This window comes from Rosa chinensis, chromosome 3 (genome assembly GCF_002994745.2).
Source record: "Rosa chinensis cultivar Old Blush chromosome 3, RchiOBHm-V2, whole genome shotgun sequence".
NCBI lineage: Eukaryota > Viridiplantae > Streptophyta > Magnoliopsida > Rosales > Rosaceae > Rosa > Rosa chinensis.
Genome location: NC_037090.1, coordinates 6508312 through 6530394, shown reverse-complemented (window position 1 = coordinate 6530394; position 22083 = coordinate 6508312). Strand labels below are relative to the sequence as shown.

General features: G+C 37.9%; 4 protein-coding genes and 1 long non-coding RNA gene across 5 annotated transcripts; 3 read left to right on the top strand and 2 right to left on the bottom strand.

Moving 5' to 3' along the window:
• Window positions 1–2194: 2194 nt before the first annotated feature.
• On the bottom strand, window positions 2195–3872 carry LOC112195364 (cyclic phosphodiesterase). Its single transcript, XM_024335778.2, has 3 exons — window positions 3445–3872; window positions 3296–3341; window positions 2195–2610 (listed from the first exon to the last, which is right to left on the bottom strand). The coding sequence occupies exons 1-3, from the start codon at window positions 3769–3771 to the stop codon at window positions 2411–2413; spliced, it is 573 nt and encodes a 190-aa protein (XP_024191546.1). The 5' UTR covers window positions 3772–3872; the 3' UTR covers window positions 2195–2410.
• Window positions 3873–5439: 1567 nt separating this feature from the next.
• On the top strand, window positions 5440–6781 carry LOC112194011. The gene is made up of 2 exons (XM_024334277.1): window positions 5440–5921; window positions 6061–6781. Exons 1-2 carry the CDS (start codon window positions 5440–5442, stop codon window positions 6779–6781), a joined length of 1203 nt encoding a protein of 400 aa, XP_024190045.1.
• Window positions 6782–9416: 2635 nt separating this feature from the next.
• On the bottom strand, window positions 9417–10441 carry LOC112194010 (cyclic phosphodiesterase). Its single transcript, XM_024334276.2, has 3 exons — window positions 10006–10441; window positions 9806–9854; window positions 9417–9679 (listed from the first exon to the last, which is right to left on the bottom strand). The coding sequence occupies exons 1-3, from the start codon at window positions 10213–10215 to the stop codon at window positions 9471–9473; spliced, it is 468 nt and encodes a 155-aa protein (XP_024190044.1). The 5' UTR covers window positions 10216–10441; the 3' UTR covers window positions 9417–9470.
• A 1620-nt stretch (window positions 10442–12061) lies between these two features.
• LOC112193711 lies at window positions 12062–17137 on the top strand. Its single transcript, XR_005808960.1, has 7 exons — window positions 12062–12172; window positions 12512–13311; window positions 14074–14169; window positions 14280–14864; window positions 14951–15008; window positions 15088–15208; window positions 16579–17137. It is a non-coding gene; the product is annotated as an uncharacterized LOC112193711 (long non-coding RNA).
• A 3441-nt stretch (window positions 17138–20578) lies between these two features.
• On the top strand, window positions 20579–22083 carry LOC112194009. The gene is made up of 2 exons (XM_024334275.2): window positions 20579–20604; window positions 20943–22083. The coding sequence occupies exon 2, from the start codon at window positions 20944–20946 to the stop codon at window positions 22081–22083; it is 1140 nt and encodes a 379-aa protein (XP_024190043.1). The 5' UTR covers window positions 20579–20604; window position 20943.

Genomic DNA, 22083 nt, shown 5'->3' with positions numbered 1-22083 from the left:
CAAGAGCAATGCAGTTTTCATTACCGAATTGATATCGTGTGTGGCACACTGGCACTTAAACAAGACTATTCGATGCACTTAAATATATTCTCTCTTTTTTTTTTTTTACTTTTTTTCATTTTTTAAATATATTCTCAAGTTGAAGGGAATTTGAATTAGTAAGGTTCCTGAATTCTAGAGTTTGTTAGATAGAAAATTGTAGATATTGATAATGCTTTCCGTGCTGGTACGAGTGATCTGGTGTGGTTGCAGGTGTAGTTTATATACTGCGCGCTCTCAGTCATTCTTGCTTTTGGTTTATTTTTATAACCTTGTTATACCTAGTATAGCCTACCTAACTAGCAACAATTTGGGATTTGAAAAATCAATGGGATTGCAAGATCTTGTAATCATTATTTCAATAAATTCTTGTTGCGAATCTTTTTTTTGCAAAATCTTGTTTTGCTACGAACATAATGAGATAATAATTTTACCACAAAAGAAGGTGAATGTTTTGATATAATGTCACTACATGATTTAGTATTTTTTAGTCAAAATAAAATAGAGAAATTTTAAATACACACCCCAAACTATTTAATACATATCCCTATTATTTTATATTTCAAATCAGATTTTATAAATAGATTAAATGACCAAAATAGACATCTATATATTAAAAGAAAAATAGTAATAAGCATATCTTTCTTATATGATTCTATAATTATAAACACAATAAATTTCTCTACATGCATCCTCATTTAAAACAAGAATAAAGTTAGAAACCATCTAATTTAATTTTTCCTTAAATAAATTGTAATTAAATAGGGTAAGAAACCATATAAATTAGAATTTCAAAATTAATGGCATTAAATGTTTTTTAAACAAATCGTTTTACTCCCACTTTTAGTTTTTTTTTTTCTTTCTAAAAGTTATGATTAGTCAATTTATTATGGAATAAAACTTTGTAATTGTTAATTTGTTTGACCATCACAATTTCGTAGTTCCGCCATTGTGGAGAAACTACTGATACAGTTTTGGTTGAATGTTCGACTCAAAATTTTATACTTGATCAATATGGTGTTTGGTGGATGAGAACTCAAATAATACAAAACCTATTTCTAAGCATCTATTTGAAGGGAACAGTATTGAATCCTTATGGATTTCTCAAGAACTAAGACAACTAATTAATATGGTCAGTTATACTAATCAAATTAAATAGTAGCCTTAATGTTGTTAAATAATAGTGTATTTCATGGTTTGTTAGGTTAAGGATATTTTAGGTAATTTGGGTTGTGTATTTAGTAAAATATTAGAATGAGAAATTAAATGGTATGTGTATTGAGTAAGGAGTGTGTATTAAGTAATTAGGGGTGTGTATTTAAAACTTCTCAATAAAATATGACAAAAGACGGAGAAAGAATTGGAGAAGAGCAAGTTGATCGAGATTGAGAGAGATGCAACAATTAACAGCACTGAATTGGGAGTGGAGGATTGGGAAAAGATATCTCATCATGTCTTTCAGTTTCTTTCTCTTGGTACATAAATGAATGCATTATCTCAAATTCATCGGATAGCATTTAGATATATAATAGGTAAGAAGCCCTGTATGCTACGGGTCTGTTAAATGCCTGAATTATATCATATGTTGACATGACTAAGCTAGTAAGCTTAATAAAATATCAATTATAAACATTGGATATGTTGTATAACCAAGGTTGACAAGTTTTACAGTCAGAATATGATCCGAGTTAACAACATTATTTTGTCTTTATTGAGCACTCCAATTGATGGACTGGTCAAATATCTCTTTGAATTCAGTTCTTCTGATTACTTAAAACTGTGGGTTGCGGATTCGATATGTTTCAACTATGTCCATAGTCAACCTTGACACAAACTGCATAACAGAATGCCGTGCATCAATAAAAATTCTGCTTGAAATATTCAACACTACATCCATGTATAAAGCATGAGATGTAATGACAGACACGTCATTGAGCTATATATAAAATGATATCCCAAAAATTATCAGTTAAAGAATATCGCATACACGATATCAAGATGCGTAATTGAATGGTTCCATTCAATGAGATACATTCACATAGATAATAAACACAGCCAAGCAAAAGCTCCAAAAAACAAATCAAAAGCATAGTTCTTGTCCTTAGTTAATTTATCATTTGCTCTCAGTTTATATTCCTACGCGAAATGGATGATATATCTGACCACCGGTTGCTAAAAGACATATATATTCAACACCTGAAGCTGAGTTGCTAATTAAAAAATATGAACATTCAAAACCTATGCATATAGCATCAGTCATCAAACATCTGTACTTGATCGAACTATCGATCACACTCCAAGTGTTGAATGACAATTCATTACTAGCTAGGCTCAACTAGTATAGCGAGAAGCTCAAATATTGAACTAAAACCTAATGAAGGCGGAGTTCAAGAATCTTCTCCCAAGACTGTTGAGTTCTGTCTTCATCGTGACATTTGTACAATGCAAGGCGATCTATGGTGAAATTGAAGCTGGTAATGGCCTCATCTAGAACACTAACTTTTTCTTGAGCTCGTTTCTTCTCTTCAGCTGTCAGCTCCCCATAAAGGAGACTCAGATGTAGCATATTACCTGCAGTACAAATCGCAAATCCATGTAATCAGTAATCTTCATGCTTAAATAAATTCAAAATTTTCAGAGGAAGTATCAGCAATGGCAATCTAATAACCTTCATTCTCTTAATAACCTTCATTCTCTTAATGCAAAGCAAATTAACACATAACACGAATTGGCTGCTTCTAAATGTGAGATTGGATATGTCAACTTTGAGAAGAGTACTTACTGTTGGTTGTTAATGGCATATAAACTTAGCCTTAGTTTACCAAGTATTTAGAAATAGTACTTGTAGTGATTAGTGATCACTAGCATTTATGCCTCAGTTAAAAAACATAATGTCAAATCAAAGAGCAGACACAGAACAACAGCAGAAAGACCCTTTTTGTTTGAAATTAAGCTTCCACACCCAAAACTACTCTAACATGTTCCATATTTCAATCAAAATTGAAAAATGAAAATTAAGGAAAACTACAACACCTTTCACACAAAATATGACTATCTTCACCAAAACCTTGACCTATTGTACCAAAAAGATGATCACCTATAACATGTTGTATGTATTGTAAAATTTGCTCCATTATTGATTAGGAAAACACTACTATTCGCTAATAACAAATCTCCAGGTGCAAGCTAAGCATCAATGTTATCTTTCAACAAATCAATAACATCCGTATCTGAGGACAGGTTAAGTCAATCTTACTAATGCGTCTGAAAAAGCGCGCGAAAATTTCAGTTCGTTGCTGCACCTGAGAAAATAAAATAGAAAATCAAACACGTACATTAAATCATAAATCTAAAATATTTAAACCTAAACCTACTCATGTAAAATATGAACAAGTCATAAACTACCTCATGGTCTGGATCAATGAAGAGGTGAACACACTGGTAATAGAAGGGACTGGTGGCGACGTGAGTGACCTTGCAAGGGATGGTACCGATGGCCTGGCAGGCTTGTCTGAAGGTGTTGACGGCGTCTTCCTCCGTCAAAATGATGGACCCTAAAATGGGTATGTGGGGCACGATGATCTCCGGCCCACCGAACTCGGCCCGGAGGCCCTCCGTCACGTTTTTGATCCGACGGGAAACCGGATCGGGCAGAAGGCCCCACGCTACGTACCTGTGAGGTGTTTCGGCGGCGTCTTGGTCTCCGGCTGTGGTTGGTTCTACGTTTGCCATAAGAAGAGAGTTGGTGCAAAAGCCAAAGGTACGTGTACTTGAATGACTGAAATTAAGGGCAGATGATTTCTTTTCAGTCCTATTTTTTTTTTTTCTTGGGGTTTTTTATTTTCTTTTCTCTATTGGCTACCTCAAGGTCAGCAAATATGGTTTGTGTTTCATTGATTTGCTATAGCTAGCACACATTATTGATCATAAGTGGAATCTCAAATTTTACAAAACTTTGAATATCGTAAAATCTCATCCCTCTATTTTCCTTGCTCAAAAGTGCATCGGCAAATGTTTCCATTTCAAATCTTTTTTTTAGACTTTGTGTTAATTTAATCAAACGGGTTATATAATTCATTTTTTTAGCCTGCTACAGTATTTCCGAAGCGAAACCGAAACCTTCTAGGCTTCGCGTAGGGCGTAGCAGTGCGGTGACGCTCCGATCCCGTCTGCAGCAGGACGCTCTGGCGTTGCAAGTGATTGAAGGACGAGGCTTCACCTGCTTCGTGCGTTAGCGGAGGCTGTTTGGCTGGAAGAGAAAGCCGAAGGTCCATATCTTGCTTTGGATTTGTAACTGCAACCGCTTATGCTCTGGGGCGGCTTCAGGGTTGACGAGGAGGAGGTAGGCGGCACGCTCTCGGGTTTAGAGGAGGAGCGCAGTTGGAGAAGTCTACTAGAGATTAGCTTCCGGGCTGCCGGATAAGGTTTTGGTTCATGCTTCAGGGTCAGACTTTGCACCGTGCGAGTTTGGTGGGCGGGAGGATGGTTACCATGGCCTCCTGCCTGAGGAGGCCACCGGACTGAAGAGGCGGTGGAGGATGGCTTCTTGGAGGTTCCAGATTCAGCCGGCTGGGTTGGGAACGTAGGGTGATCTTTGGGCCTCTGCCTTTATGGGCTGCAGATGCAGTCTAGTGAATTGGGCCTAGGTTTAGACCAATTCCCATATTCTCTCACTCTCGGGCTGGGTTTGGGCCTTCTTGGGGTGGTTCGTCCTGCTCTTAGAGCAAATGCACCCATGAACCAAGGGCAATTGCTGATTTGCTAATCAAATTGGTACTACCAATCCACTATTCATATCAAATTGGCAATTGCCTTCAGCTTATACAATGCACCAATGAAAGGCAATTTGCCTGCCAATCCACTATTCACACTTCAAATTTGAATAATTTATTAAACTTATATTTTAATTAACTAAACAATTAACAATTAGATTAATCATACAATGTTAATTTAATTAAAAATTAATGCATAAGTTTTAAAAACAAATAAAATTGTATTTTCTGTATAAATATCGTTCCCTGAAAAAAAAAAGTTATTGTTATGATAAAAAAAAAAATCTATTACAACTGATAAGATTATTGACCAATCTTCATTTGCCATGTGTCGACTTTAGATACCTTTTTCTTATAAAAAATATATATGATTTCTGATCAGATAATCGCCCAGTCTTCATTGGACACGTGTCAACGTCAGATATCGTTATCTTCTGAAAATATATTTAGGATATGTGATAAGATTTTCAACCTATATAAACGTGACACGTGTACTTATCCTAACTTTTTATCTTTCACTATTGGTAATAAATAAGCTTCAGACTCCATTCTCTACTCACACATTCCTCTCATTCTACCCCTACATTTCTTTTGAAATCTATCATCCATCTCATTTATCCTTTTTACGATGGAAGAATTGAACAAATGGTTGTTAGAAAGGGAGCGTGAAAATATAGAAGAGCTCGAGCGGATTCAAGCTACAAACTCTCAAGCGGCTGCAATGGTGGCGCAATATCAATTATCGGAGACACCTAGAGGACGTGGTTCAAGACCTGGCCGTGCCCCAAATGTCGAAAGACATAGAGAAGTCCGAGGTCATTTTCTCCTGGAGGATTATTTTGTGGAATGTCCAGTGTATGATGAAGCAGGCTTTCGAAGGAGGTATAGAATGCAAACACATGTCTTCCAACACATAATGGAGGATCTTTGCAACCTTGATAGTTTTTGGGGGCAAAAATCAGATGCCACTGGAAAAATGGAATTGCTTCCCGAACAAAAAATGACAGGTACCCTGAGAATGCTTGCGTACCGTGCAGCTGCTGATCAATGTGATGAAATCACTAGAATGGGAGCTTCTACATCGCTGAAATATCTGAAGAAGTTCTGTAGGCAAGTCGAGTTTCTTTACTCTGGGTGGTTCCTTCGTCCTCCAAATCCTGCTGACTTATATAGGCTTCTCAATAGAGGACAACGCCGTGGGTTTCCAGGCATGATTGGGAGCATCGATTGCATACATTGGGAGTGGAAGAATTGCCCAACTGGCTGGAGCTTTCTCGGGTCGAAAGGGTAGACCAACTATTATTCTTGAAGCTGTGGCGTCTTACGATACACATATATGGCATGCTTTCTTTGGAACCCCTGGAGCTCAAAATGATCTCAACGTTCTTGGTGCATCTAATGTGTTCGAGCGTGTCATAGGTGGAACTGCTCCTCTGGTTGAGTTTGAGGTCAATAACAAAAGGTACACTAATGGTTATTACCTTGCTGATGGAATATACCCAAGGTGGTCAACTTTTGTCAAAACAATATCGAACCCCAGAACAAAAGATGAGAAACACTTTTGCAAAAAACAAGAGGCTTACCGCAAAGATGTGGAAAGGTGTTTTGGTATCCTCCAATCTCGATGGGCCATACTGCGTCATGGTGCTAGGTTGTTTAAACTGGAGGATCTTCAAGCCATCATGATAAGTTGTATCATTCTTCATAACATGATTGTGGAGGATGAGTTTGTGGAGGAAGAATTTGCGGAGCCTGAAGAAGATGATCTAATGAATCCAGCAATGGCAACCGTCTATGATCGGCCTGTGCATCCTAATATTGGAGAGGCTATTCCTTTCGAACCAGTGGGGAGAGATGGACATAATCTTCCTTCATTCATGGATCGTGAATTTCAGGTAGAGTCAGCCTACGTCCACAAATGCCTACAAGATGATTTGGTGATGCACAACTGGAACATAGATGGTAACTGAGTATGAACCACCACAATTTATTAATTAGATTTGAATAAATGGTGGTTTGTAATTTTAAATAATGACTTATATATGTTTGTGTGCTTTATTAATATGTTTGGTTTTCTTTGTAATTTTAAAGATAAATCTAAAGGTTATAAATTATATTCTGCTCATCATTCACCTAGAATTTTTGAAACACATCAAGTAACTGACCATATCACTGACCAAGTAACTGGTCACGTAACTGACCATGTAACTGACCATGTCACTGACCAAGTAACTGGCCATGTAACTGGTCACGTAATTGACCATGTAACTGACCATGTCACTGACCAAGTAACTGGTCATGTAACTGGTCACGTAACTGACCATGTCACTGACCATGTAACTGACCATGTCACTGACCAAGTAACTGGTCACGTAACTGACCATGTCACTGACCAAATAACTGTAACGGATCACGTAACTGACCAAGTAACTGTAACTGGTCACGTAACCGGTCACGTAACTGATCATGTCACTGATCAAGTAACTGTAACGGATTACGTAACTGACCATGTCACTGACCAAGTAACTGTTACTGGTCACGTAACTGACCATGTAACTGACCATGTCACTGACCAAGTAACTGACCATAAAATTAAAATTACATAAGTGAAATTTAAATTACATTAAAAAATAAAACTTGATTTTTTAAACAACATTTAAATTTAGTCGAATTGGGGTATGTAGCAACCGCTACTACCACCATCGGACATTGTTTTTGCTACGATATCACCCTTATTCTTTTTCCACCAAGCCTTTGATTGTGGTGTCATGGAATTAGTATCCATGGCCATAATTCTTGCATCTTCTTTCGCCTCTTCAAATTCAAATACCTTCTTTGTGTGAGCAGCCATTTCTTCGTTTCTTTTCTTCACTAGCTCAACAGAAGTTTGGGTTGATTCGGCCATGGCTTGAATAGCAAGAGCCATACTTTCAGCTGCATCTTGCGCCTTCTTTCCTTTCTTCTTTGCTTCTTTGGCTCTCTTTTGTCCCATTGGTCTTGGCATGGAGCTTGATGGTGTCTCCGAAACGATATCATCATCCAACTCAATTGGAGACTCATTTTCGGAGGCAGTAGCTGTCGAATATGATGCCGGTGGTTGAGGATGAGATGGTGGATCAACAAAATACGGGTGGTACTTAACTTTCTCCCAACATTCAAATTTATCAAATTTCTTGGGATATTTTTTCATGAAGATCCCTTGAGTTTGATTCATCTAAACAATGACAATGAAGCAATAAAAATCAACCAATAGAAATAAAATTTTTGTAAGAGACAAATTTAACTTAAAAGCATAAATAATAATAATAATAATATAACAATTAATAGTATTGGGGGAAAAATCAATACCTCGTCCATCTTATTGGTGCCGCTATCTATACGATTACGGGAGGTCATTTGTGCATTGTGCCAATCTTTGAGAATTTTTTTCAACGTTCGAAACTGAGATTGGAGAGCTTGAGGAGTTCGACTTGTAGGTGAACCTTGCCAATTTTGCACATAATCAGCATGAACCTTTTCCCATAACTTGGAGGAGGTTATATGTTTTCCGGTGATCGGGCACACAGTCTTACGTGCCCATGAATCACACAATTGAATTTGCTCGTCGGTAGACCAATTGGTACCCGAATCTCCCATTGTTGGATGATAATTGAAAGAAATGAAGAGAAGATTGATGGAGGAAGAAGATGGAGAGGTAAAATTGTTGAAAATTTTGGTGTGAGAAATTAAGGTGAAGAACTAGGTATTTATAGAATTTTTGAAGAAAAAAATTTTGATTATTTTTTTACCCCATTCAGATTATTTTTTAGGGTGGAAAAAATCTTACCGTTGTCAATTAATTGCAGCCATTGGATCACATGATCCAACAGCCACAATTAAGTGACCGTTGCACAAATGACAGTTAAAAAAATAAAACAAAACAGCCGTTGGCAGCAGGCCCATGTGAGTGTGGAGCCCACCACCAACGGTCGGGCAATCCATTTGCTAATCCTTGGTCATCCAACTGCCTGGGCAGGTGGGGCCCCCAAAAAACTGCAAATCAGTCCGGCAATTTATTGCCGCTGCATTCCACTTTTCCTTCTTTCTCTCCAATTGGTCATCCAATTGGTATGCTGGTGCATTTGCTCTTAGACCTATGCCTGCTCCTAGAATGTTGTTGTGGGTGCGTTGAATGTTGCGACGTACTCACGTACACCAAGAGGGTCTTAGGCGTCAAGATATTCAGGACATTGGTACCATTTTTAGGGCAGTGTAGGAGTATGGAGTTTTTTCAAATTCTTTTTTTTTATTTTGCAGTTTCTTTAGGATTTTAGTTTTTTGGAGTTTCTTTTTTAGATTTTAGTCGTTTTTACCTGAGCAGTGATTTGTAATATGAGTGGTCTTTGAACCTCTCAAGCTTGACCAAGTGAGGTCGTATGATTTTATATCAATGGATCAGTCTTCCGTTGCCCTAAAAAAAAAAAATCAAACGGATTATATTTTGAATGTTGGTGGAACCTCTACAATCTACATCTCCTAACTTAGCAGTAGTATGTAAATTGAGTTATAGATCATGCAATATAAGAACACGTTTGTCATCGTAGATATCATGATAAATTGTAGAACTCTAGTGCAAGAGAGATTATTACAATATAAGGATGCTGTAAACAAGCATATATTTTAGATTTTAGGTCGAAGGTTGCATTCAGAAACCATCTCCCAAGATTTTTGAGTTTTATCTGCGAAGTTAACCCTGTACAATTGCATCCGATTTATGGTGAAGCTAATGGTACAAAGTCCCTCATCGACACTCTTCACTATTTCTACTGCTCTTTTCTTCTCTTCATCTGTAAGATCCCCATAGAACAAGCTCAAATGTGGCATATTAGCTGCGCATCGATCAAAGAACCAGAATAGAAATCCAATTTATTACTCATCTTGATTAAAAAAAAAAAAATGATGTTAACCACATATAGTAATGTAATTTTCCATGAAAATTGTTGCAAAGATCTTACCACTATTGCAATACATACGAGCAGCCAAGAGTCCAGTTTCCTGTGTCAACTGAGAACAAAATCAAATTATGTTGTTACCATCGTTTAAAGAATTAATTTACACTAGATGTCATTCTTACTTTCTTGTGATTTTTCAATTATTTCAAAATAAATAAACATTAAATTTAGAGTGCAGAATGACCAACAATTAGCTCAATTACCTGATGATCTGTCTGAAAGACAAGGGAAACACATTGGAAATAGAATTTGCTAGTCTCAAGTTGATCGACTTGACAAACATAGGGGTTTATCTCATTACATGCACCGATGAACTTTTCAATGGCCTCTGAGCGATTGAAGAGAATGGACCCTGCAACAGTAATGTGGGGCTCAACCTCAGGCCCACCAAATTCCTTCCGGAGGGCCTCCATCACCGTTTTGACTCTCTTACAAATGCTATCAGGTGGGATCGCCCATACCGCCCACCGATGCAACTTCAGATCGTCTGTGCTGGTAGCCGTGCTTGGTTCAGATTGGTTTGCCACTGTGATAATGGTTCAAGTATTCAGTGACAGAGATCAATGACCGAAATGAAAGAAAGAAAGAAATGAGAGAAGACACAAGAAAGATCAAAAGGGAAAAGCCAATATCGTTAGGAAGTAGTTGATGAAGGTAGAGTTTGTCACGTGTTAGAGCCTCACAGAAGCCTATATTCTAGACAGTCCTATTCTCTTGCATTCCTAACCGGGAATGCAATTGTCAAATATAATATTATAGTATTATACAATTAAACTCATATTAATATGTTTACTCAGATCGTTTATTAGTAATTGATGATGGCAGCCAATTATGTTAATTTGTACATGACTACGTATATCATTTATTTGTAATTGATTATCCATAAGGATGTATGAGGATATGGTTGTACTGATCTGCTTAAAGACCTTAGGAGTTTTTACACTGGTGCACCAGAATTCTCTCTCAGACGTACTACTTTAATCCTCCAACTTGTTCTTTCACTAAAACAGGGGAACGAGTTATAGCTTTATCTCGTAGATTTCTTTTGAATTTTCGATCCCATTCATTAAATGTTTGTCATTTGTACCATTAGATAGAGAACTTGTAATCATTAGACTTGGGACAATATCCAAATCCTAGTGCATCCATGTATCGCCACCAAGCTTCTTTGAGAGAGCCTCCAAATCCCCTTGCTTCCTTGAACCTCCACCAAGTTTCTTGGTCCGGATGGTATGGCAGGGTGGGAAGAAGCTTGGATTCCTCAAGAATTAGCCATAGCTGGACAAATGATCCCATTGCAATGCCCATATATTAAGTGACTCGCCCCTAGTCTCTAGACTCGATCATAAGAAGAGGAATCTTGACATCCTCACAACTAATAAGAACGCTACACTCATCACCACCATCATTATCTTTATCATTTTGAAAATTAAGGAATGAGAACACCTCTTCAGTCTCGTCAGTGTTGGTGTCCTTTTGGACTAAATGCTTAAAAAGAACACAAGTTCAGTGCTTTTTGTGCATGCAATTGGAGAAGTGCTTAGCTACGAACCTGCGACTGATGATTAGGGCATACTACTTTTTAGAGACGCACTTGAAGCGCATCAGAGTTTTGGGTGGCAGAATTGATAGGATTTGCTCCACCACATCTTCACCAATATTTTTGCCAAACTCAGCCATTTCAGCTATGAACTTCTGGCTCTCCATTTTCTCCTTACAAGACACATACACAAAATCAAAACCAGATCACCCAGGTCAGAATACTACACTGTAAATATCACACACACACACATACATATATTCAGGCAAGGGTAAAGTTTAACAATTATAAGACTGCCCAAGACAGACAGAGAGAGTGGAAGAAGCGAGCTAGGGTGAAGATGGAGAGAGGGACTGAGATAAGCAATATGCAAGTAGGTCAATAACAGTGACAAAATTAGAGGACTGTTTAGGGACAGAAGGGATGGTTGAAACTGCAAGTAGATCAGGCCATCAGAGATTTTAAAAAAAAAAATAATAGAAAAATTAAATAATAAAAGCTTCTAGGTTACCTGAGTGCTTAGGGGAAGGAACACTCCAAGAGATAGACAGCGACGAAATGAGACGCGGCTTGAGAATTGAGACGGAGAATAATCAGCCGGAGTTGGCGTGGATGCCAAATGCGGTTTTCTTATTTCTCTTATATCCTTTTTTTTCTTTTCAACAATAGTAAATGAAAATATTTAGTGAAAAACGCTTCAAGTCTTGAACAGTCGGCAAAAAAAAAAAAAATTAATGACATGACCGCAAAAATTTTGTTTTACTTTCCCAAATTCCCTGATCCTTGCTCTGACGACTTGAACATTTTTCTCTCTTTCTCTGCAACCTAAGGTACGTGCGCTGACGCCAAATAAGCTTTTCAAATGCTGATTTTGTTTGGGTGAAGAGAAAGTGACATATAACAGACTCAACGTACAGTGTAAAGAAACAAGCTCACATATATATATATATATATATATATATATATATATCGTTGTTTTTATTATGAATCCCAATTCTAACCTATGTTATTCGGCTAAGATTTATTTAATTTTATAATGAAATAATTTGCATCCGATCGATTCCATGTCTTTTAGTTTGTGCAAACTGAATGGAATTTATCATAATTAAAGTATTCTTCTAGATCTTTTTTTTATTTTTATGTTTTTGCTATCTTGTGTTCGATACCAGGAAGAAGAAATGACAACAGATGGACACTTTATTGAAGTTGTATTGATGAGAATGTCATGCTCTTGTCACTGTTTGGTATGAGTTTTGGTTGTGCAATTGCAGAAAAAGCAAATTTTATTGCCTTTATGTATCACTAGTTAATTTTGGTGGGAGAATTGGAGATGGTTTCTTGCTTGATATTATAGGTTTGATGGTCATAGTTTCTTGAATTAAGAAATGTCATCTGATCAAGGTTTGGATGTGAGATGATTGGGATGAAAGTCCGAAATTGGGCATGCATGTAATGGATCATATAGGTTCTAGAGAATGTGATCTGGAGTTTGACTTGGAAAGTGGTGAGACTGAATCCAGCAGTGAAGAAGATGGAAGTGAAGAGTCTGGTTCCCATGGTAAACATTTCAATAAATTATTGAATAGGGGAAGAAGTGGATACTTGTGTATTGAAGGATCAATAACAGCTAATGATGTTGTAGAAAGCAATAAGGTATCAAATATGGATGAGACTAGGAATGTGATAGAAGGAGGAATTGAGAAGAGAATGGTGGATAAACAGAAAATGAAAGGCTCTGAGAAGCATCCCAAGCCACCTAGGCCTCCTACGGGTCCATCATTACATGCAGCCGATATAGAGTTGGTTAAAGAAATTTCAAAGCATACTAGGTTGCGGCGTGCAAGGAGAGAAAGACTGAAAGCATTGAAGAATATGAAAACTGATAGAAGTCATAGAACATCATCAGCAAATATCAACTTTTTGGCAATAATCATCACAGCTATCTTCTTCTTTGTGATAATCTTCCAAGGTATTTGTTGTATGCCTGTAGTGACTCTGCTTACATGTTTTGATATATTTGTCACTATCTCTTACATCGTAGACTGAAGAATGATTCATGACCTTTCAGTCTCAATTGTTGGACTACTTCAGTTGAGCCAATTCTATTTAGATTTTGATCATGGAAGTTCTAGTTGTTAGTGAATTTGAATAAGCACTATGGGTAGCAGTACTTCTGTAACTTTTCATACCTGAGTAGGGCTATATGAGAAATGACTGTAGTTTGGTATAAGCTGCAGAATAATAACGTACACTATCATTTTCTTCTTGAATAAGATCAATATTCTTGTATGGTTCGGGTGTTACTCCAACAAAATCCAGTTTACTATTGTCCTAATATATCTTTGAGGATTCCTTTGTATTTTCAGTTACAGAAATTCTTGAAATGTCATGTAATGTAACTTCAACGTAATGCTCAATTTAAGGATTCGGTATACATGCTCAAGCTAGAGCATTTTATTCATTACTTTTAGTATTTTAGAAGATATATATCAGATCAGAAGGGAGTGGTGACCTTGCCAATTAGGAAGCTAAGGTAATACTCAAAAAAATAAATGGGTTGATGTTGTGTGCTCCTTGGATATCAGGGGTTGGTGGTAGATTTGTGCTAAATTACAAAAGGTCCCTTAAGTGAATCTTCTTTGAGTTTGATTGTTAACAGTTAACACATGCGCGCCTACACTTTGATGAGTACCATGATTGTTTGATGTGTATGTTTCATGTTGGATCTCAGGAGTTTTGGGTGCTCGTGTATGATTCAAGTGTTCCCATGATTCCATAGTTTTGGGATGCAAGTGAACCTCTAGCCAAGCTGATCTATGTTTCCTAGGTAAAGTGCTATTTCATTTCCAATTTCTGATGCAGAATAGTGTGTTCAGCTCTATTATTTCCACACATTTGGTTATTTTGACTAGTAATATCTTTCGTTTTGTCTTGCAGGCTTGCAGGTATGAATAAGGGCAAAGTACGTGCACAGATACGAAGCGAACTCTTTTTTTAAAATCATATATAGTACTGCTGTTATATTCCATCTTCAATGTTGGATTACCTCCAGTATGACAGTATGTGCAATGAGGCATCCAAGCCGTTATATTCAGTGTTAAATGCTGGGTTGCCTCCAGTATGTTCTCCTCGTCCTACTCGTACACATATTTTTCTCTCTCTCAAAAATAAAAATATTCAATGTTGTTTTCACCAAGCCAGTAAGCAGGTTCAGCTTTTTTACTCGTAAAAGCATTCTGCACCTGGGTTCATAATCTACTCTTCCAAATCGTAGATGAAAGACAGCCTAGAGTTTTGTTGTTTATGCATCCTGCTCCATCTTGCTTGGCTCCATATTAACTTTTGCATCTGTAACATCATTTACTTGATGAATTAAAAGTACTTGTGCATATATCAGCAAGGTTTATTTCTAGTCTTGATTTGATCGAGTGTGTTAGGCATGACAGGGGAGAGGGATGCAGGGGGCCAGTGCCAACTGCCAAGTAAACACACACAGCTGCTACTAACTCATATGTCATATTGGTAAGAAAGTGTGGTATATGTGAAGACTATCTTACCAATATGTCATACGGCTTGGCTTTATTATCTAATTATTTATATGTATGCAGTTAGACATACACGTACCTACGTAGAAGTTTCAATAGAAGTATGGCAGTGGTACTCAAAGTACACTCTGAAACCCAATATAAAACTATGTTTCATATGACCTCAACCTACAAAAGATACCAATACCTTCTTTCTGTAGCCGGCAGCCCATCTTATGATCTCAGTTGCTGCAAAGCCTCCCCTTCAAATTCGGTCATTACTGTACACGGGATGTGACGGGGAAATTCTAGCTGGTGCTTCGTTGCAGTGCATTGGATCTGGTACGTATCCCATATAATTGATCACGTTAAGTAATTTTTCCTTAAATTTCCAAAGAATTATCATGTCTTAATTTAATTGACTCCAATTTGGTTAGCGCATTCTAGAGCAAGTTCCTAGGTGGTATGTATCGATACATTAATGGTAGTCTAACTCTGTATATCAGTAGAGTAGCATCACGCAGAGCTAAACAATCTCAAAGTGGTTTAGTAGTACTGCTTGAAGCTAGTCTAAAATTTAGAGCTGTGAATACGTAGTGGCTTAATATCCCTACCAACTTCCCCTTCGAACTTATAATTAGTTTGAGCCTGGATCTCAAGACTATGTTTATTCAGAATCATAGTAGCAATTAGCAAATAGACTCAACATTCCAGGTATTTTGAGTTCATCATTGATTACAACAAACACATTGAACGGAGGGCTGGGAATCTAGTCCATATTATTATTAACCACATTGGATTTTCATGAATAATCTGGTCCAAATATGTATATACATGTTTTGTTTTAGTACGTATATGGTAGTGGAAAGTCAATATTTCCTTGATGCCATTTCTTCAGAAAAAGTAGTGTCAATTTTCATTTTGATCAAGTCCAGTCAAAAGGTCTCCTTAAATTTATGAGTTCCATTAGATGCAGTCTAAACTCATTCATTTAATTTCATTTTGATCTAGTCCAGTCTAAAGGTTAAGTCCCAGTCCTAAACTCATCATCATAGGAATACATAAATAGTGTCTTTTTATTACAAATTATGTGGTACTACGAACATAATTAAGTAGTGCTTCCAGATTTAAAAGCAAACACTAAAACTGAAGCATTTATGCTGAATGTACGACTTGTTACCAATAGGATAGAAAGTATAAGAATCATGGATTACATAATACTTAATCTCGAGTAGTCAAACATTTCCCAACAGTAGCTCTCTGAACATTCATCTGCCAAAAGCCAACCCCTAGCCAAGATTATTGCACCGATGAATTATTGAGCAACCACGTTTGTAAGGGTTCCAATTGCCGTTAGGAGAACAACCTGGGTGTAGTCTTGCAAAAGCCAGGTTGCAAGGGACAGGGAGTCCAGGGTTAATCCTTCTAGCTTCGAACGCCACCATGCTAACAAGAAGTACTAGCCAAAAAATCAGCGATTTCTTATTTGACAATCCCATGATCTTTGTTGGCCTCTTAAGTAAATGTTATTTGTGTCTTCTGTATTTGTTCGAGAGATTGAATATTTATATGAATTTTGGCTGCGGCTTTTGAAATGGAATTATGGGTGCAAAAAAAGTTTGTTTTTGCGGTTTATTTTGTTTCTTCCTATTTGATCAATTACGTTATGATCAGATTGATTTTAACCAACGGAACTCTCTATTGCAAAACAGACTAGTGGGAGAAAGCTTTGGCATCTCAATCAGGACATGTTCAGCTAGGCGGCTGGACACTCTTTCTTTTAGATTATGGGGGAACACTTTTCTTAGCCTTCACTTGGGAAATGTCTCACTGTTGCAAAACAGAGTTGTACTAGAAAATAACATAACCTTCTAAAATTCCAGGCCAAAACTAAATTTAAAGTATGCCCAAGAGCTCATTCACAGGAAGGAAGCAAGTAAAAACATTGTAAATTGCATACTTGATCTATTCATGTGAAAAGGTTCGAGCATTGAGAGTTTGAGACTGACTGTTCTGCTATACAGCAAGAGCTGAATCAAGCTAGTCGTTTTAATACCTCTTTTCTGAGCCGAATTTATGAAGATATACTCATGGATCTGTTGTTCATCACCAATACTTGAATTGTTCATTTCAAAAACATACCAATAAGACAGCTCATATGTTGGCGCATCATGCATTTGCTACTTGCCAGGAGGATTGCTGGTCTAGTGTCCCTACTTTCATTCAAGATGTAATAGGTTCAAAACTCTGTACTACTTGATATTTCCTAGTTTCTTCAATAAATCTAACCTCCTTCGACTCAAAAATGTCTAAGAGATATAAAGTGATTAAATAATGAACTTAATTTGCACCCAAAATTGTCTAATGTAGCATTCAAACTAGATTACTTGATGCATGTGATTCCATTTCTTAACATAGCTATATCCAAGTGAGAGATCCATTGAGAAGGGAGGGATGAGCTTACCAAAGGAACTAAGTATCCTATTATAATTTGGTGGCTGGTGGTACATTTCAAGGTAAGTCTTGTGAAGAACTGAAAATACACAAATGATTTCTAACTTGTGATCCTTGCTTAATTAATTAACTCATACTAATCAGGGCTTTCCAAGATTGAAGGCATGCTTGACAAGGTAGTCATTGCAGACATAAGATGAAGAGTAATCTCAAAAGATGGATGTCGATCTATATATTAAGCACTGACAAGTTAAATGGGGGCTGTGAAAGTGCATGGGGCAAGGAGCAAGTAACTTGTGAATTTTGATGGAGTCTAGCAGTAAGAGGTAAATGAGATAGCTGGAATATATCACATGAAAGGGTGGAACACAATCACATATATCGTAGATGGTGTAAAAGGGTAAGAGATTGATGGAGGGTTAGAGGTGGAGTCTGAAAGAAAAGAATAATGAGGGAATATGTACATTGATATGCTCTCAAAATGGTAAAACCCCAGCTGGTGATTATGGTGGTTTAGGCAGACCTAATAAGGTGTGATGATACTGATCAGAATACTAATAGGAACTAAGTAGCTTGAAACAAGGAACTTCATTTGCATTGATCAAGTTCAATGAATAATCGATTGGTTCTATTTATGAGTTTAGGCTGGTGATTATGCTAGGCTACACCCATTATGATATTAATGAAGCCTTGAAATATATCTTATGAGTTTAAGCTGGTGGTTATGCTAGGCTACACACACTCATGCTAGGCTTCATCAATAATCATAATGGGTGTAGGTATGAATTTCTTGATAAGTACCATAGAACAAAACCAATTGAAACCTTCATGATTCTTTAACTAGTACTTGTAGAATGTGATGCAGTAAAATTTAACCACAATGTTTCTATAACCCGGTCTTATATATCCTAGTGTTTATGATCTGCAAGGGAATTGAAGACTTGAAGTTGGGCTAACAATAACAAAATATCGTGTGTGAGAATGTGGCTGAACGAAAGATTATATGCCAAGATACAGAGTGATAGCAATAGCTGTTTTAGGAATATATAAGAGAGTATTATTGATGCTAAAATACAGAGTAGAAGTCTCCCTTCATTGCAAAACAGAGTAGTAGTAGACTAGTAGTGTTAAGGTATCATTCTGAAAGCAAAGTAGAAAGGAATGTAGAACTTGTTGGCAACAAGATAGAAAGTAACAAATTATGGATCATTAAACTTGATCTCTTTGTGGGCAAACATTTCCCAACAGTAGCTCTCTGATCATTGATCTGCAAAAACCCGACCCCTAGCCAAGATTATCGCACCTATGAATTATTGAGCAACCACGTTTGTAAGGGTTCTGATTGCCGTTAGGAGAACAACTCGGGTGTAGTCTTGCAAAAGGCAGGTCGCAAGGATCAGGGTGTCCAAGGATAATCCTTCTAGCTTCAACCCCATGGTTCAACGCCGCCATGCTAAGAAGAAGTACTAGACAGAAGATCAAAGATTTCATGTTTGACAATCCCATGATCTTTGTTGGCCTCTTAAGTGAATGTTATCAATCTGTATCTTATTCTTTATTTGTTTGAGAGATCAGATATTTATATGAGTTTTGGCTGCGGCTCTTCTAAGTTGGATTATGGGTGCAAAGGAGTTTGTTTTTACAGTTTATTTTGTTTCTTCCTATTTGATCAGTTATGTTATGACCAGATTGGTTTCTTGATGAAATAGCTTAGAAACCATTAATTTGGCAGCTTACATAACAATCTGATTGCTCGTTTTAAAACAAAGAAACAAACTGATTGCTTTGATTGTCTTCTCTAACCATTTTAGTCGTTGGTATAACACAAAGTTGCAGTAAATACCTATTCTAATGTTGTTTTCCAATCAAGTTGTATGGATAAAATTGCAATAGCCTACACCCAAACAATTGAAATATTTGAACTAGGACGGTCGCTATAGTTGTTACCATAGTTGGTAAAAAAAAACAGAATATGCATAATACAAAAAAAATCTGTACATGTTGAAGGATATCGACATTGAGTGTGCCTCTTCAAACTAGGGTTTAGTTCTAGAGTTGTAATAGGAGAGAGATTCTAGATTTCCCAATTATTCGGATTCTATTTCCTTGTATGACAAGATTATGTACTTTGTAAATCCCTATATAAAGGGCTCCTATTATCAATAATAGAACACACAATTCTCTCATCAATCTCTCTGCAAATCATATTTACTACAACAGTACATCTATTATTCGGACAACTTTATCTAATAATTGTTGTAGTATATATGAAACATGTTGTATTGTTCATAGTATAAAATGTCTATGTCATGTATAAGATAGGTATTTTAGGTATAATGACTTGTGAGTCAAGCTTTATGCCAATGGGGAACAAGTGTGGCAATCATCATCATCACAACCACAATGTGAAGCTGCAAATGAAGAAGCCACAAGGAGAGGCTACAATTGAAGATGCCATCAAGTTGTATCATTATTTACTTCAAATTGTATCCCTATAAATACCTCCTTTGAATGAAATGAAAGACACACTTGAATCTCTCTCTCTCTCTCTGTGTGTCAATTTACTTATCCTTAAACACGTTATCAGCACGAAATTGCTCTAGAATTAGGATCAAAGTTGAGAAGAGAAGAGGTAGTTCATAATCCAATCGAAGCCATTTTCTCAAACTTACAAAAAACCTCCAAACCCTAGCTCATATCAAAGCCCTTGATTCAAGAAGCCCAGAACCGGTTTCAGAACCTCCAGAACCGGCCGGAAACCGCCCGAACCGGCTGCCGGAATAACTGAACCGCTGCCGGACCGCTGTCAAGTCCTGCCGAGCTGCTGCCGAGTCCTGCCGAGCAGCTGCGCAGAAGGCCTGCCTAGCATCTGCCGAGCTCCTGCCGAAGTGCTGCCGAGCTGCCTGCCTACCCCCTGCACACCTCCTGCCGAGCTGCCTGCCTACCCCCTGCACACCTCCTGCCGAGCTGCTGCCGAGCTGCTGCCGAGCAGCTGCCGACAGGCCTGCCTACCCCCTGCATACCTCCTGCCGAGCTGCTGCCGAGCTGCTGCCGAGCAGCTGCCGACAGGCCTGCCTACCCCCTGCCTAGCAGCTGCGCAGCAGCTGCCGAACTCCTGCCGAGCATCTGTCGACACGACTTCCCGACAACTTTTCCGGCGACTTTTCCGGCGACTTCCGGACACTTTTCCGGCGACTTCCGGACACTTTTCCGGCGACTTCCGGACACTTTTCCGGCGACTTTTGGGCAACTTTTTCGGTCATTTCCGACAACACTATTTCAAGGTATTTTTTACTAAAAGTTCCCGCTTTTGAGTTTTTATTTATTTTTCTCCTCTTTTTCTTTTTTTGGGAACTTACAATTAAAAAGCGGAATTATAGAAATTCACGCTAAACGAACTAAGAGCGTTCGTGGTCAATGAACTAAGAGTGTTCATAATATCCGGACTAAGAGCGTCCGCAAGCATCGATTTATGACCTTACTAAACATCATTGTTTCGGTCTAATCCAAATATTTTTGGAAATTGATTTCTTGGTAGCATAGCTCGGAAATCTTATTAATTTAGTTTTTCGTGGAAGTTTTAAACTCCGAAACTAATACATCTTTTTCTTCTTATTTCAAGGATGTCGAATGAACCTAGACTCGATTTTCAAATCCTTGACTCAACTGGTTCGGATTACCATAGTTGGAGAACCGACGTTGAGAACCATCTCACATCAAAAGGGATATTGCCCATAATCCAGGCACCAAACGCGGGCCTTGTGTTCCAACGAACACCCATAAAGCATGCACAAGCAATTATCTTGATGCGACGCCATATGGACAAAGCACTCAGATTAGAGTATATGTCCATCAAAGATGCAAGGGACCTATGGGTAGCGCTAGAAGAGCGCTTTGATAATATCCAAGATTCCCTCCTCCCTGACTTGAAGATTCAATGGAACAATTTACGCTTCTCCGACTTCAAGTCTGTTGCTGAATACAATTCAGAAGCTCTTCGGCTAAGAGCCATGCTGAAGTTCTGTGAAAAACCTCTCACAGAAGAAGAGCTGATTGAGAAAACTCTCTCCACCTTCCCCGTCGCAGCAATTATACTATCAAAGCAATATCGCACTGAATATAATGCTGGACGACTTACGAAGTTCAATGAACTTATCAATATTTTGTCGGTAGATGAGAAGCACGACAATATCCTTGTAAAGAATTATAATTCAAGGCCCGTAGGAACCAAAAGCGTTCGTGAGGCGAATTATAATGCACCCAAGAAAGGGCGCAAGGAGCGGTACCCTACTAATAAGGGGCATGTATACCCTAAAAAGGGAAATGACGGACGCATGGGTCCATACAACCGCCCCAATAAGGAAGGAAACCGCAACTTTGGAGCGGGCACACGTGGTGGCAAATCCACACGTGGGAGAGGAGAATATAACAACACCATGGGCCGTAACACTGTGGGCCGTGGAGGTCGCATAATACGCCGTGGTAGTAGCAGCAACAACCCGCCTAGGGAATATCCACAACGTGCACCTCAAATAAAGAAAGTCAATCACAATGACGTGTGTCATAGGTGTGGATCAATCGAGCATTGGTTTAAACAATGCCAAGCAAGTACACAACTAGCTGCAAGCTACAAGGAGTACAGGGAAATGAGGGAGCAAGAAGCTCACCTTGCTGAAGAAGATGATGGTGAAGATGTAATTCTCACCATAAAAGACTTCAAAGCTGGAAATGAAGAGCACGAGGATGCCGCAGACTTTGATTAA